Genomic DNA, 14,416 nt, shown 5'->3' with positions numbered 1-14,416 from the left:
TAAAAAAAACAAAAACAAAAACAAAAAAACCTTTTTTTTCTCATCTAAATTCATGGTTGCCCTGCCAGAAACCCTGGGGTAGGTGGACCCCAGGTTAAGAACTCCAACTAGGGTGAAGGTCCTAATGCTGGATCCTGGGAGTGGCCTTGATTCCTTCCAGCCCAAGCCTGACTTCTCATCTCCTATATTCCACGAGAAACCCCAGCATCTTCCAACAATATCCCCTTTGACTTTTACTATCTTGTTGCGGTTTCTGGCACTTGCCATCAAAATAACAACACCATTACCTTTTTAAGTGTTTACTATGTGCTAAGGCACTGTTCTAACCACATACGTACATTTGCTCACCTAATCCTCACAACAACCTAGAGATGTAGATACTCTTATTATTTCCATTTTGTAAATGAGTAAACTGCATCCTGGTAATGTTACACAATCACCTGAAACTACAGAGCTGGAAGGAAGGGGAGCTGGGATTCTACCCTAGGTGTCTTGGTCCGGAGGCCTGAGCCCTCACCACTAAGTGATACCCGCTCGGCCATATAGAGAGCCTAGACTATATACCCTGGACACAGAATGAATAGAAAACACATTGAAAAATTCAAACATCTGACTAGAAAACCAATACACGTATAGACAGAACATCCCTGCACTTTGAGGACTAAGAATGTATGTAAAACAGGTCAAAGAAAGACATCACCTACAGGTCTTCTGGGGAAACGTACCGGAACTATTAATAAAGTAGAAAAGAAATTGCAGAGGAATTCCAGGAGGAATGATTCTGAGGGTCGCATCTTTCCATCAATAGTAATCATCTTTGGAACTTCTGGAACGAGGCTTATAGCGGCTTTGAAAAAGGCATCAGCTGCAAGACAGAAGAAAAGTCCATGTATGAGAATGCTGAAAAATTCAGGGTCTGCTTTCTTCTTCACACGGCCCGGAAGTCAGGCCACACTGAGGGCTCAAGACAGCTGGCGGGTCCTGGAAGAGGGTTTCTGCACCGTGATCGACTCGTTGGAACGTTCTCTTGAGAGGCTGCTGCCGCCTCCCAGCTCTCCTCTTCCCCCGCTTCCTTTGAGCGATTTGGCTCAGAGAACCTCAAACTGACTTCAGATAATATGTGAAAAAAGCACGTGGCAAACTGTTACAGAGGGCATAGAAGTCACAGTTGCCTGTACTGAAGGCTTCACCTGAACTGGTTCAGTGAACCCTCCGGTTCACCACAGGAGGAAAGTGCTGTCCGCAGCCCACTTCACAGGTGGGAAACGAGGTGTGGAACAAGAAGTGCCCGGTCCTACCACAGGGCCTGTGTTTGCGGGAGGGTCCAGCCGTGGTGGCGGAGCCCAGGCTTAAGCGCTGGTTGGTCTGAATCTACTCTAACGCACACTGTATTTGTTAAAGAAACAACAATGGAAATGCCTGAAGGAATGTGCGTGTGCATACACACACACACACACACACACATCCCCCCCCCCACACACACACACGGCTTTAAAAACTTCTGATTAGGTGACAGTTCCAGAGAATCATTTGGAAAATGAAGACACTTTAAGAAATATGAAATAGACTATAAAACAAGAAGACCTCCAAGGGTGAGAGGGAGGAAGGAAGGGGAGGAGAGAGAGAGAAGGGATGGAGAGGAAGGAGAAGGTGAGAGAGAGGGAGAAACAGGAGGACACAGCCGGTGGGGGGAGGAACTAGTGTGTTGGTGGGAGCGTAGATGGAGAGGGAGGAGGAGAGTTCTTTCTAGAACTGCCAAAGTACTAACCATGAGAAAGAGCCTCAGGGTCAAAACAGACAGAACACTGACCTGACAAACGAAATTTTAAACTACCCGACAAGATCAAACGTTTACATGGTTCAAATACACTTCCACTCCGCAACGGCTTGCAGTGATGCACTCAGAACAGTGCTCTGGTCTGCAGCGCCCTGAGTTAAAACCAGAAGCCCCTCCAGCACAGCAGAGGAGCAGATGCAACAACAAACGCCCACAGCCCAAAACAGAGGCTGGCCCTTAACGAGAAGAGTCTGCGACTGAAGCTGGAGAGTGGGGTAGTGCCTTCTCTTCCTTCTTCAAAAGAAAAAACCACCGTATGGAGAGACACTGATATCAGGGTTTACTACATAAAGTTACCTCTGCTCCAGGAGCTTTCCTCCCAGGACCCCGAACTCACACCCGTACCACATTCACCTAAGCAAAGTTATTAAGCGCCAACTGTGAACCGGCACTCTCCCGGGCACTGTGGGCACGCATGGGAAAACAGAGGGGGCAAGAGTTGACAACATAAGTGTGGTGATGAGCCCAACGTGATCACACGAATTAGTACCTATCTGCTGGGAGCCTGTCGTATGTTCTGCTCTAAGGGGGACATGAAGCAGCTGACCTTGTCTTGATACAGGGGCCCTGGTAAATAAACCTCCCAGAAAGAGTAAGAAGCTGCAGGGCCTTCTGTCTTGGCCTACAGACAGTAGTAAATGGCACTATTCATGGAAACCAGAGGAACTCCTAGGCCCTGTCTTAAGGTAATTAACAGTCTCAGTCCTCATGCACTCCTATGGGGAAGGTAAAATTATTTCCACGCCCAGATGATGAACAAAGCTCAAAAGCTGAGTGGCCAGGTGAGAGTAGCCCAGGGATGGTAAAAGACTGAGCTGAGCAGAGTTCAAAGGCCATCACCAGCACTGAGCAACACAATCAGATTTGTGTTGTTTAAAAGAAACACAAGTCTACAAATGACAGATATGATTAGGGGTTTATATCCAGAATACACAAAGAAATGCTACAACAATGAAAAAAACAAGTAGCCTGACTAAAGGTTACCCTGAATAGACATTTCTCCAAAGAAAATACACAAATGGACATCAAGCATATGAAAAGATGCTCAACATCATTCATCATGAGAGAAATGCAAATCAAAACCACCATGAGAGGGTCTTCCCTGGTGGCGCAGTGGTTAAGAATCCGCCTGCCAATGCAGGGGACACAGGTTCCAGCCCCGGTCTGGGAAGATCCCACAGGCCGCGGAGAAACTAAACCCATGCGCCACAACTACTGAGCTCTCGTGCCACAAGTACTGAAGCCCACACACCTAGAGCCCGTGCTCCGCAACAAGAGAAGCCACCGCAATGAGAAGCCCGCGCACCGCAACAAAGAGTAGCCCCCCTCGCTCACCGCAACTAGAGAAAGCCTGCGTGCAGCAACGAAGACTCAACGCAGCCAAAAATAAATAAATAAAATAAATAAATTTATTAAAAAGGAAAAACCACCATGAGATATCATCTCACACCCATGAGAATGGCCACTATGAAAAAAAAAGTAAATAACAAGTACTGGCAAAGATGTAAAGAAACTGGAATCTCTGTGTACTGCTGGTGGGAATCTAAACTGGTGCAGTTGCTGTGGAAAATAGCTTGGTTGTTCCTCAAGTTAAACACAGAATTACCATCTGCCAGCAATTCCACTTCTAGGTGTATACCGCAAAGAAATGAAAGCAGGGACTCAAACAGATACTTGTACACGAATGCTCACAGAAGCATTATTCACAAGAGCCAAAAGGTGGAAACAACCCAAGTGTCCATCAAAGAACAGATAAGCAAAACACGGTACGTACATACAAAGGAGTATTACTCAGCCTTAAAAAGGAAGGAAATTCTGACACGTGCTATAAATATGAACGAACCTTGAAAACGTTATGCTAAATGAAATAGGTCAGACAAAAGGACAAACACTGTCTAACTCCACTGGTATGAGGTAGTCAGAGTGGTCAAATTCAGAGAGATAAAGTAGAATGGGAAGGCGGGAACAGAGGTATTATTTAATGGGTACAGAGTTTCATTCTCTTTGGGATGATGAAAAAGTTCTGGAAATGGATGGTGGTGACGGTTGCACAGCATTGTGAATGTACTTAAAGCCACTGAACTGTACACTCAGAAATGGTTACAATGGTAAATTTTATGTTTTGTAAACTTAATCACAATACAAAAATAAGAAACTGAGCTGAGCCTACCCTTGACCTCACCCCCTAGAGCACAGGCAGGCCTGGACTCCCCAGGTCTGGTGTCTTCCTCCTGGCTCTATAGGCACTGCGTTCCGGTGAAGACATTAAGTCCATTATCAAACAAAGTGAAGAGCCTCTCTCGGCGGAAATTAAAATTCTGCTCAGAACAACTTGGAAGACCATTTATTTATTCTATTTATGTGTTTGTTACCAAGTGGTCCTGAGAAAAGTGCCTATTATTATGGCTCATTAAAGAGGGACCCACTTTGTGCCGGGTGCCCTGCTCCTCCAGCCACCCTGCTCCGTTCCCATTCCAAAGGAGGGAGCTAAAAGAAACAGTTATTTAAGGGTTGAGGCAGGAAATGTTCCAAAGCAGATTTTTATTTCTATCCTCAGAAGACTTGCCCCATATATAAAATCTTGTCTGGGAGACTTTTCAATTTTGTCTTAGTAATTAGAACTCAAATCCTACTGTGTATGAAAACAGTTTTTCCTCATAGTTTAGAGTTCAGAATAATCATGCCAATATCATATAACATTTTTTAAAAATTGAAGTTGGTTTATAACATTATATGTTTCACGTGTACATTATATTTCTATTTCTATATACCCTACAGCACCTAACACTTTACTTGTGGCTATTAAAAGTCACAGAAGACAATTACAGATAAAATGGGTTACACTGTTTTTTTTAAAAAAAGACTTCTAGAAAAAGGAGAAATCAGATTCCAATTCATAAAGACTATTATCCTTGTTCCACTGGGGGAAGGAAAAAGCATGTATCAATCTATGCACTGGCTTCCCCATGCTATGCATTCCTCCTCTTCTGAGGTTTCAAGGAACGGCTAGATTTCTTTGCAATATTCCATCTTAAAAAAAAATTAAAACAAACAAAAAACCCCACTCAAGCCTGGCTGACCTCACCCCAGAGTTCGTTCTGTTTAAGATCCTTTTTCTTGGGGTGCTGACTGCTCTGCAGAGAGGCGTCCTGCTGCGGTTCTCCGCACAGTGATCAACACGTCCTTCAGTGCTTCTGGGCGCTGGGTGGGAGACAAACAGCCACAGTAAGAGGGGCTGGGCTACTCTTGGAGACGGTGTTTTCCAAAATTGCTTGAGCATAAGAATCATCAAGATCCTTGTGAAAACAGGTTCCCAGGCCCCCAAACATTGCTGATGGGAATGGAACATGGTAAAGCCGCTCGCAAAATAATTCGGCAGTTCCTCCAATTCTACATGGATGTGACATATATGCGTGCATACACGCGACAATATGGATGACCCTTGAAATCATTATGCTAAATGAGTGGAGCCAGTCATAAAAGATCTGCATTGTAAGATTCCATTTACATGAAATGACTGGAATGGGCAAATCCATCAAAACAAAAAGGAGATTGGTGGCTGTGGGAAGCTTGTGGGAGGGGGAACGGGGAGTGACTGCTTAATGGATTCGGGGTTTTCTTTTGGGGAGGTGGAAATATTCTGTAATTAGTGACGATGATCACACAACTCTGAATACACTAAAAACCACTGAGCTGTACACTTTAAAAGGATGGATTTTATGATACATGAATCATGTCTCAATAAAGCTGTTATTTAAAATATATATATGGGTTCCCAGGCCCCACCTTAAATGTATTAAACCAGACTATCCACGATAGAGACTCGGAAATCTAACTTTAAAAAACTATTTATCTTTGAATAGGCAACAGAGTCACATGATTTAAAATTCCAAAGGTAACACTCCTCACTCCGATCCCTGGCATCCAGTTTCCCTTCCCAGAGGCAAAGAAGATTACCTGCTGCTTGGGTATGCTTCTAAGTGTACAGAAACAAATACATTTTCCCTTTCTTTCCTTCTCTTTCTGCAGAGTTAATATATGGTAGACACCATTTTGCAACTCCTCCCCCACCACTTAACAACATGTCTTGGAGATTAATCTATCATGCATATAAAGTACATCTTCATTCTCTTTTATAGCTACAAAGTGGAATCTGGTCCATTTCCTTTTTTCTTCCAATTTTTTTTTAAGAGGTAAAAGGCACGTAACATAAAATTTACCATCTTAATCAACTGATCCATTTTTTTTTTTTAAACAAGCTTCTCCGGTGAATTTTATGATTCAACAGGTTTGAGAAAAATTGTTCTAAATCCTTCAGCTAAATGCAGAATATGACTTTCCAACAGCAAATGGCACATTCTGAAAGGTTTAATCTGGAGACATTCAGCCAGAAAAAAACAGAGGTAGTCAGTAATAATGAAATTCAGCCAGGGCAGGCTACCTCATCATTTCACATATACAGTGAGTAAGGGCCAGGGAGGCTTGTTAGACCATTATCACAGAACTTTAGATAATTTTCTGTCTGAGATTTCAGGTTTTCCTGTTTCCCAATCTGGGCAGTTTCAAAGTGTCTGCAGAACATGAAAGGAGGATGATATTCTAGAAACCTCAGGACATGAAGAAATCAAACACACCCAAAACACAAAGCCACTAAAACTACAGAATGGTCACCAAGATATATGTCACTAGCAAACCCTGGGAGAAGCTGAAAATAAGGGCTCAGTTGAAGGTACTAAGTAAACTAGGTATGTTGGGATTATCTGGATTACCTATGCTGCCTAGCTACTGTAAACAACTGGGCCAATGGTTCTCCTTAGATGAAGGTATTTTGTATCAACTCAGCTCGATTGGAGAAAAACTGAAAACAACCCGACCATAGGAGACTAGTTAAAGAAATTGTACTGCCACACCATAGAAATGATATAGCTAATAAAGAAAATAAGGTACGTTGATATGTTTTGATGTATAATACAGATATCTATGATATGTTAAGTACAAAATGTTATACAACTGCATACATTATGATCTTAGTTTTACAAGAAAAAAATATATATATATATTTAGGTAGATGCATAAAGAAAGGGAGGCAAGATAATGCCAAACTATTAAGTGGAGAGGCCAAGATAAGCAAAAAAAGCAAATTGGAAAACACTAGGGAAGACACATTCCCGTTTCTGAGGTGGGTGGAGTGCGTATTTATGTAAGAATATAGACAGATGGGTAGGAGAGAAGAGCAGAGGAAAGAGGCAGACAGCATATGAGAATGAAAGCGTATTTTTTAACGCATATATAGAAGAAAAAAATCAAGAGAAATATACTAACTGTGAACAGTGGATATTTTTTAGAGGTGAGGAGACAGGGTGGATTACTGGTGACTTTATTTGGAGGCTTTTTATTTTCTTTAAGATCTACATTTCTGTATTGTTAGAATTTTTTTCAAATGCGCATGAAATATTAAAATAAAAATTAAGATTTAAATGCGCTCCATACATGATAAAACTCAGATTTAACTGTGATCTCTGAGAGTAAGTTCATCCTTCTGTGTCCTTGGTATTTGTTGATATAGAAGGCGATTCAGTACATGAATCATAAGAGACGGTCAAGAAGTGATAACCCAGACCACCTTCAGAGGTAGCGTTTTATTTTTTAAATAACGCATTAGGTCAGCGCTGATGGAAATCTTTACTACTTGTCAGAGTCATAAACTCCCAGGCTAAACAAGACCTCACAGTAATCCACTCCACCCCATTCCCAGACCTTCAGCCATCATATGCCCTCCTGGACAACTCAGAAGGACAACTGTCCTAATCCAGGGAACTCCAGGAAAGGAAACATCACATTTCTTAAAACAAAATGTCATGAGTGGTTGAAAGACTCCCGTCCCTTGAATATACCTTATTAAAGCAGGGTTCAGGCTACAAGTACTATTCACTCTCTCAAGTTCTATCAACCCCATTGCTAAACATCTTCACCAGTTTTCAACATTTTCCATTAGGTTTGGATTCTATATCTATATAGTGGAAACTACTGTATAAAATGCAACATCAGGGAATAGCCTACTCTCTCAAACTTTGTGTTGTGGACTAAATGTTTACCCCCCACCAATTCATAGGTTAAAATCCTAAACCCCAATGTGATGGTATTAGGAGGTGGGGCCTTTGGGAGGTGATTAGGTCATGAGGGTACAGCCCTCTTGAATAGATTAGTGCCCTTATAAAAGGGACCCCAGAGAGCTCCTTATCCCTTCTGCCATGGGAGGACATAGCAAGAAGACAGTCTGTGAACTAGAAGTCCTCACCAGACACTGAATCCGCCAGTAGCTTGATCTTGGACTTCCAGCCTTTAGAACTGTGAGCAACAAATGTCTGTTGATTAAGCCACCCAGTCTATGGTATTTTTGTTACAGCAGCCCAAAGAGACTAAGGCAGTCTGCCATGAAGATGTGCTGTCACCAAGTGATAGGGGTGTCTTTGGGTAAAGCCTCATAGTCTAAATGGCCAAGTTATTATCCATAAGCAAGTTATTCATAGAGACTCAATACTCTTTATTACTAAAACTGTGTTTTTATAATAGAGCCTGTTATTATAGGAATTAAGTTTGAGGATTTAAGGACCACTATTTTGGTGATTTGTGTATAGAGCAAGATTTAAAGAAATATGAATGCCTAGGGACAATTAAATACCTCATTCATTAAGCTGTCATTGATAACAATTAAGCATTAATCTAACCTTGATTCTGCCACCTGATTTATGCAGAATGTCGACAATGTGGAAAGTCCACTCAGACATACAGATGACTTCTCAGTTTCAGCAGCACCATAAGAGGTGCCTGTACGCTCTCCCTCTTTTATCTCTGATCAGCAAGGCCTCTCTCTGAGCCAAGCATGCTCAGCCCACGTGTCACCTGACTCACATCTCTGGGATACTGCAGGGATGACACACCTTCCTGCCGTCCCTGCAGTAGCTCACAGGAGGTTGTGAAGTTCTTCTGTGGATATTAAGCTTAGATTTCCCTAAGCAGAAAGGATTAGGCATTCCTTATCTTAATTCTGATTGTCTCCTAAATAAGTTTATCTAATGTTCAATCTATAATAACTGGTCTCTAGCAACCACACACACCGAGGGTTAGAAATAAAACACTGGATTATCATTTAGAGGAACTAACCTAACTATAGAGAAGCACAGTGGTGGAGAGAGCACTTGAAGTCACTTATTAGCTAGATGCTCCTGGGCAAGTCATGTCACACCTCTGAGCTTCAGTTTCCTCCTCAGTAACAAGATCAGCCACCCAGCAAATAATATGTACTGAATAAACCTAAACTAAACTGCTTTGCCGGGAATTCAGTTCTCTCAACAATTAGTCTCCAAACTACCTTCCTAACTTGATCTCCCACTCATTCCTTCCAGATGCACCATTTTTCCAGCCTCTAGGCCTTTGCTCTTGCCGTTGCTTAGGCTAGAATGTCCTCTGCCTCACTTCAGCATATATAGATCCCCTTTACCTTCCACGCTTTTCAATTCCACCTCTTTTAAGAAGCATTTTTTTTACTTCCTCTTCCAAGCCAAGGGTCATTTCTCTCTTCCCTAAAATTCCCTGGTACATTTTATGAACATCTTGCATGACATTTATCATGTGCTGCTTTGAATCACTGTAAACAGATCCGCTCCCCCTTGCTAGCAGGAAGTCCCTGTAAGTGCATTCCTGTTTCAGCACAATGCTCGGCACAGTGGCTTGCATGTAAAAAGTGGCCAAGAATTGCTGGCAGGAGGAAGCAAATCGTAGGCGTTTACAACCATAAGGAGTTCAGTGAACTTAAGGGGGAGACTCACCCCTGCTCCTTTCCTGTGGGTTCCCCATCCCTGCCCTTACCTCCCCTAAGGTGGACGGATCATGCGTGTTCAGACATGAATGTGGGCAACAAGCTTCATGCCATCTGCCCACCTGTGAACTGTTACAGCAAAATTAACCTATTGGGTTGGCCAAAAGGTTCATTTGGTTTTTTCCATAAGATGGCTCTAGGAGCGCTTACTTGTCTTTAACTTCATTTGAAGCAATTTTTTTAGATTGTATTGTGACAGCTGACATATCAGCTTGCGTTTTAAAAAAATCTTATCAAAACTGGTGAATTTTTATGTAGCTATTTTAATATTGAAGACGGAAGGAAAAAAGCAACGTTTTTGGCATATTATGCTTTATGATTTCAAGAAAGGTAAAAACACAACTGCAATGCAAAGAAAGATTTGTGCAGTGTATGGAGAAGGTGCTGTGACTGATCGAACGTGTCAAAAGAGGTTTGCAAAGTTTCGTACTGGAGATTTCTCGCTGGACGATGCTCCACGGTCAGGTAGACCAGTTGAAGTTGACAGCGATCAAATCGAGACATTAATTGAGAACAATCAACGTTATACTACGCGGGAGATAGCCGACCTACTCAAAATATCCAAATCAAGCACTGAAAGTCATTTGCACCAGCTTGGTTATGTGAATCGCTTTGATATTTGGCTTCCACATAAGTTAAGCGAAGAAAACCTTCTTAACCATATTTCCGCATGCGATTCTCTACTTAAATGTTACAAAAACATTCCGTTTTTAAAACAAATTGTGGTGGGCGATGAAAAGTGTATACTGTACAATAACGTGGAACGGAAGACATCATGGGGCAAGTGAAATGAACCACCACCAAGCACACCAAAGGCCGGTCTTCATCCAAAGAAGGTGATGTTGTTTATACGGTGGGATTAGACGGGAGTCCTCTGTTATGAGCTCCTTCTGGAAAACCAAATGATTAATTCCAACAAGTACTGCTCCCAGTTAGACCAACTGAAAGCAGCACACGACGAAAAGCATCTGGAATTAGTCAACAGAAAACACATAATCTTCCAGCAAGATAACGTTAAGACTGTGTGTTTCTTTGATGACCAGGCAAACCTGTTACAGCTTGGCTGGGAAGTTCTAATTCATCACCTGTATTCACCAGACATTGCACCTTTGGATTTCCATTTATTTCGGTCTTTACAAAATTCTCTTAATGGAAAAAATTTCAATTCCCTGGAAGACTGTAAAAGGTACCTGGAAGAGTTCTTTGCTCAAAAAGATAAAAAGTTTTGGGAAGATGGAATTATGAAGTTGCCTGAATGACGGCAGAAGGTAGTGAAACAAAACGGTGAATACATTGCTCAATAAAGTTCTTGGTAAAAATGAAAAATGTGTCCTTTATTTTTACTTAAAAAACCGAAGGAACTTTTTGGCCAGTCCAATACTTTGTCCATAATCACCAGAGAGGCCTCGAGGTTTGAGAAAAGTCACATCAATCACATTCTTCAGAAGATGGTTTGTCAACAGAACAAGTAAATATGACCTTAAGCATAAACCCCAAAGACTTGGTAAGTGGATAGAGACCATTTTTCTCCATCACAAGCTACTCCTTACTCTCCAAAAGGAGGAAATACAAAATTATTTTTCTCCTCCATTCTATTGCCCTGGCCTCCTCCATCAGCAGTAACAGTTCACAGCAGCCAGTGGGCTTCATAATAGCAGGCTTTAGCCTTTCTTCCGGGCGCCCCCGTGTTCCTCACAAATCAAACCAGCACAACAGCTCCATGTAACGTGTCTATGAGCCTCGGCATATGTTTGAACCTACCTTGTTTCCTTTTTTCTATAAATAGGAAAATCAATTATTTAAAACCTACCAAGAGGACTTTGATGAGACTCTTCTGAACACTTAGGTTGCTTAGGAGTTAGGTCCCTACCATGAAAGGTTTGGTACCATTTTACATTCATCAATATTATAAAGAGTTATCAACCACTATTATCATGTGGTACCATTCATTCCTTAAACATTTACTGAGCACCCATGCGTCAGGCAATGTGCCAGGAGACAGGCACAGCACAGTGACTAAGACAGATGAGACCTCATGGAGCTGACACTCTTCAGGGGAGAGAAGCAGACAATTCTGTACACATTTACTTGTTAAACAACAATGGTGATAAGTACAATGAAGGAAAAGTGCATAGTGTGAGGATAATATGTCTTACAGGAGAACCTGACCTAACTTTTGTTTGGGGTTTTTCCTTAAGACATGGCTTGGGAGCACAGCTCTCCAAGATGAAGATGCAAAAAATAAGTAAAAGAAAGTACATTTTTTTTTTTTTTTTTTTTTTAATACAAAAAAAGTTTATTTCTCATTTCTGACATGATCTCATGCAGTTTGGGCAGCTATCCTGGGCAGCTTTTCTCTAAACCAGGGGTTAACAAGCTACAACTCACAGGCTAAATCCAGCCAGCCCCTGTTTTTATAAATAAAGTTTTATTGGAACATAGCCACACCCATTCATTTACATATTATCTGTGGCTATATGAGCAGAATTGAGTTTTTGCAACAGAGGCAGTATGGCCCACACACACCAAAAATATTTACTATCTGGCCCTTTATAGAAAAAGTTCACCAACGCTTCCTCAAAGCAACACATTGGGGATCCAAGCTCCTTCAATCATGGTTCCACCATGATGGAGTCAAGAAAGTACATTTTTAAAGGGGGGGAACCAAGGGTGGAAAGCGGTGGGGGGTAGTGGTGGTGTGATGAATTGGGAGACTGGGATTGACATGTATACACTGATGTGTATAAAATGGATGACTAATAAGAACCTGCTGTATACAAAAATTTAATTTAATTTAATTTTAAAAAAGGGGGGGAAATAGGTAGAATCTAAAAAACAAAACAAATGAACAAACATAAAAGAGAAACAGGTGGTTGCCAGAGAGGAAGAGGGAGGGGGAAGGAGAGAAATAGGTGAGGGAGATTAAGACGTACAACCTCCCAGATGCAAAGTAAATGAGTCACGGGTATGAAATACACAGTGTAGGGAATACAGTCAATAACGATGTAATATCTTTATATGGTGTCATATCATAACTAGACTTATGACGGTGATCATTCTGAAATGTAGAGAAATGTCAAATCACTACATTGTGTTACAGGTCAATTATACTTCAAAAAAACCAAACAAACTCCTAGAAAAATAGGTCAGATTTGTGGTTACCAGAGGTGAGGGACAGGGGGAGGAGGAATTGGATGAAGGCAGTAAAAAGGAATAAACTTCCACTTATAAGATAACTAAGTACCAGGGATGTAATGTACAACATGATAAATATAATGAACACTGCTGTATGTTATATATGAAAGTTAAGAGAGTAAATCCTAAGAGTTCTCATCACAAGGAAAAGGTACTTCTTAAAATTTCTTTAACTTTGTACCTATATGAGATGATGGACATTCACTAAACTTAACTGTGCTCATCAGTTCATGCTGTAGGTAAGTCAAATCATTATGCTGTACACTTTAAACTTATACAGCACTGTATGTCATATCTCAATAAAACTGGAAGAAGAAAAATTTTTCAAATAAAAGGAGGGGAAAAGAATTCTATAGGAGGGAAAAGCACTATTATTAATGATAAGAACAAAAACCGTTCTTTTTACCACTATTTTGCTTTAATTGTTCTCACTATTGTTTCATCTTCGGAGGAACTGAAGATCTGTTTTTTTCAGGATAATTCAGCAGGTTTATCTTGAACTGAAGATCAGCTTTCCTGCAGATTTTCCAAGGTTCTGAGTATGAGAACTGGCTTTCAGAACTCTGAGACTGCAGAGCTGCACTGTCTACAGTTAGCTCCTGAACTCCAAGGCATACTTTCATCTTTTGAGAGACGGTTATACTAAGTTAATATTTACTGAGTCGCTACTGTGCGCCAGTGGGCCGAGTGCTCCAAGTATGTTATCTCATTTAATCCACCACAGACAGGAACCACTGCCATCATCTCCACTTTACAGATGGAAAAACTGAGGCACCATATGGCCAATTTGTCCAAGGGCATCCAACTCACAAGTAGCAGAATCAGGATTGGGACCACTGCATTCAGAGGACGTGAAACTCACCATTCATTAGGGCCTTATTCCTAACACATCATGTAATCTCACACGTCCATGCCTTTGCTCAGGCCATCTCCTCTACCTGGAAGGCCAACTATTCCTTCTCCCCTTCCCCATAGCCCTTCCCTGATAAACAAATGCTCTTCTTTCAAGACCCACCTTTAACATTACTTCCGTTGTAAAACATCTTCCTTTCTGAGGTTAGAAACTGTAAAGATAAAGGAACCAAGATAAAAATAAAGGGGAAGGAATCTGCTCTTGCTGTGGCCTGGTGGTAACCTTCCAGAAAGAACCACTGACAAACAAGGGCAAGGAGCTATCCAGTGACAGTGAAGAGGCATCTCTGGGCCACATCTAGGTCAGAAGCACTTGATCAAACAACTGATTTGCAAGTCCTTCATTTCTCCTAAGTATCTGGGGCAATGGGTGACCCTAGACCGAATCCCCGCATGATCCAGTCTACACGCTGAGCCAGCGTGCCCGAAGGACCAGAACTGGGCCTCCCCATAATAAGCCTTCGTCCGCACTCCACGGTGGCCTGGCTGCGAGTTCAGTGGGAGTTTACTTGTTGGGCTGAGCCAGCCCTGGCAAAGCCACAGCCTGATAAAGAAGATACAGCCGAGGCTGGATCAAGGGAGGCTAGAAGATG

The 14,416-nt window shown here is 41.7% G+C and overlaps 1 protein-coding gene across 3 annotated transcripts in view; it reads right to left on the bottom strand.

Moving 5' to 3' along the window:
* VPS35L (VPS35 endosomal protein sorting factor like) overlaps positions 1-14,416 on the bottom strand; it is a 121,236-nt gene that overhangs the window by 22,896 nt on the left and 83,924 nt on the right. For 2 of the 3 annotated variants that reach the window (XM_036825577.1, XM_036825576.1), the window contains exon 27: positions 726-865. In XM_036825577.1, coding sequence (XP_036681472.1) covers positions 726-865 — 140 coding nt within the window. Of the gene's footprint in view, positions 1-725; positions 866-4,922; positions 5,039-14,416 lie in introns of all 3 variants that reach the window. The other variant, XR_005016440.1, reaches the window with a different exon arrangement.

This window comes from Balaenoptera musculus, chromosome 15 (genome assembly GCF_009873245.2).
Source record: "Balaenoptera musculus isolate JJ_BM4_2016_0621 chromosome 15, mBalMus1.pri.v3, whole genome shotgun sequence".
In the NCBI taxonomy this organism is placed as follows: Eukaryota; Metazoa; Chordata; class Mammalia; order Artiodactyla; family Balaenopteridae; genus Balaenoptera; species Balaenoptera musculus.
This window is presented reverse-complemented; position numbering and strand designations above follow the sequence as displayed.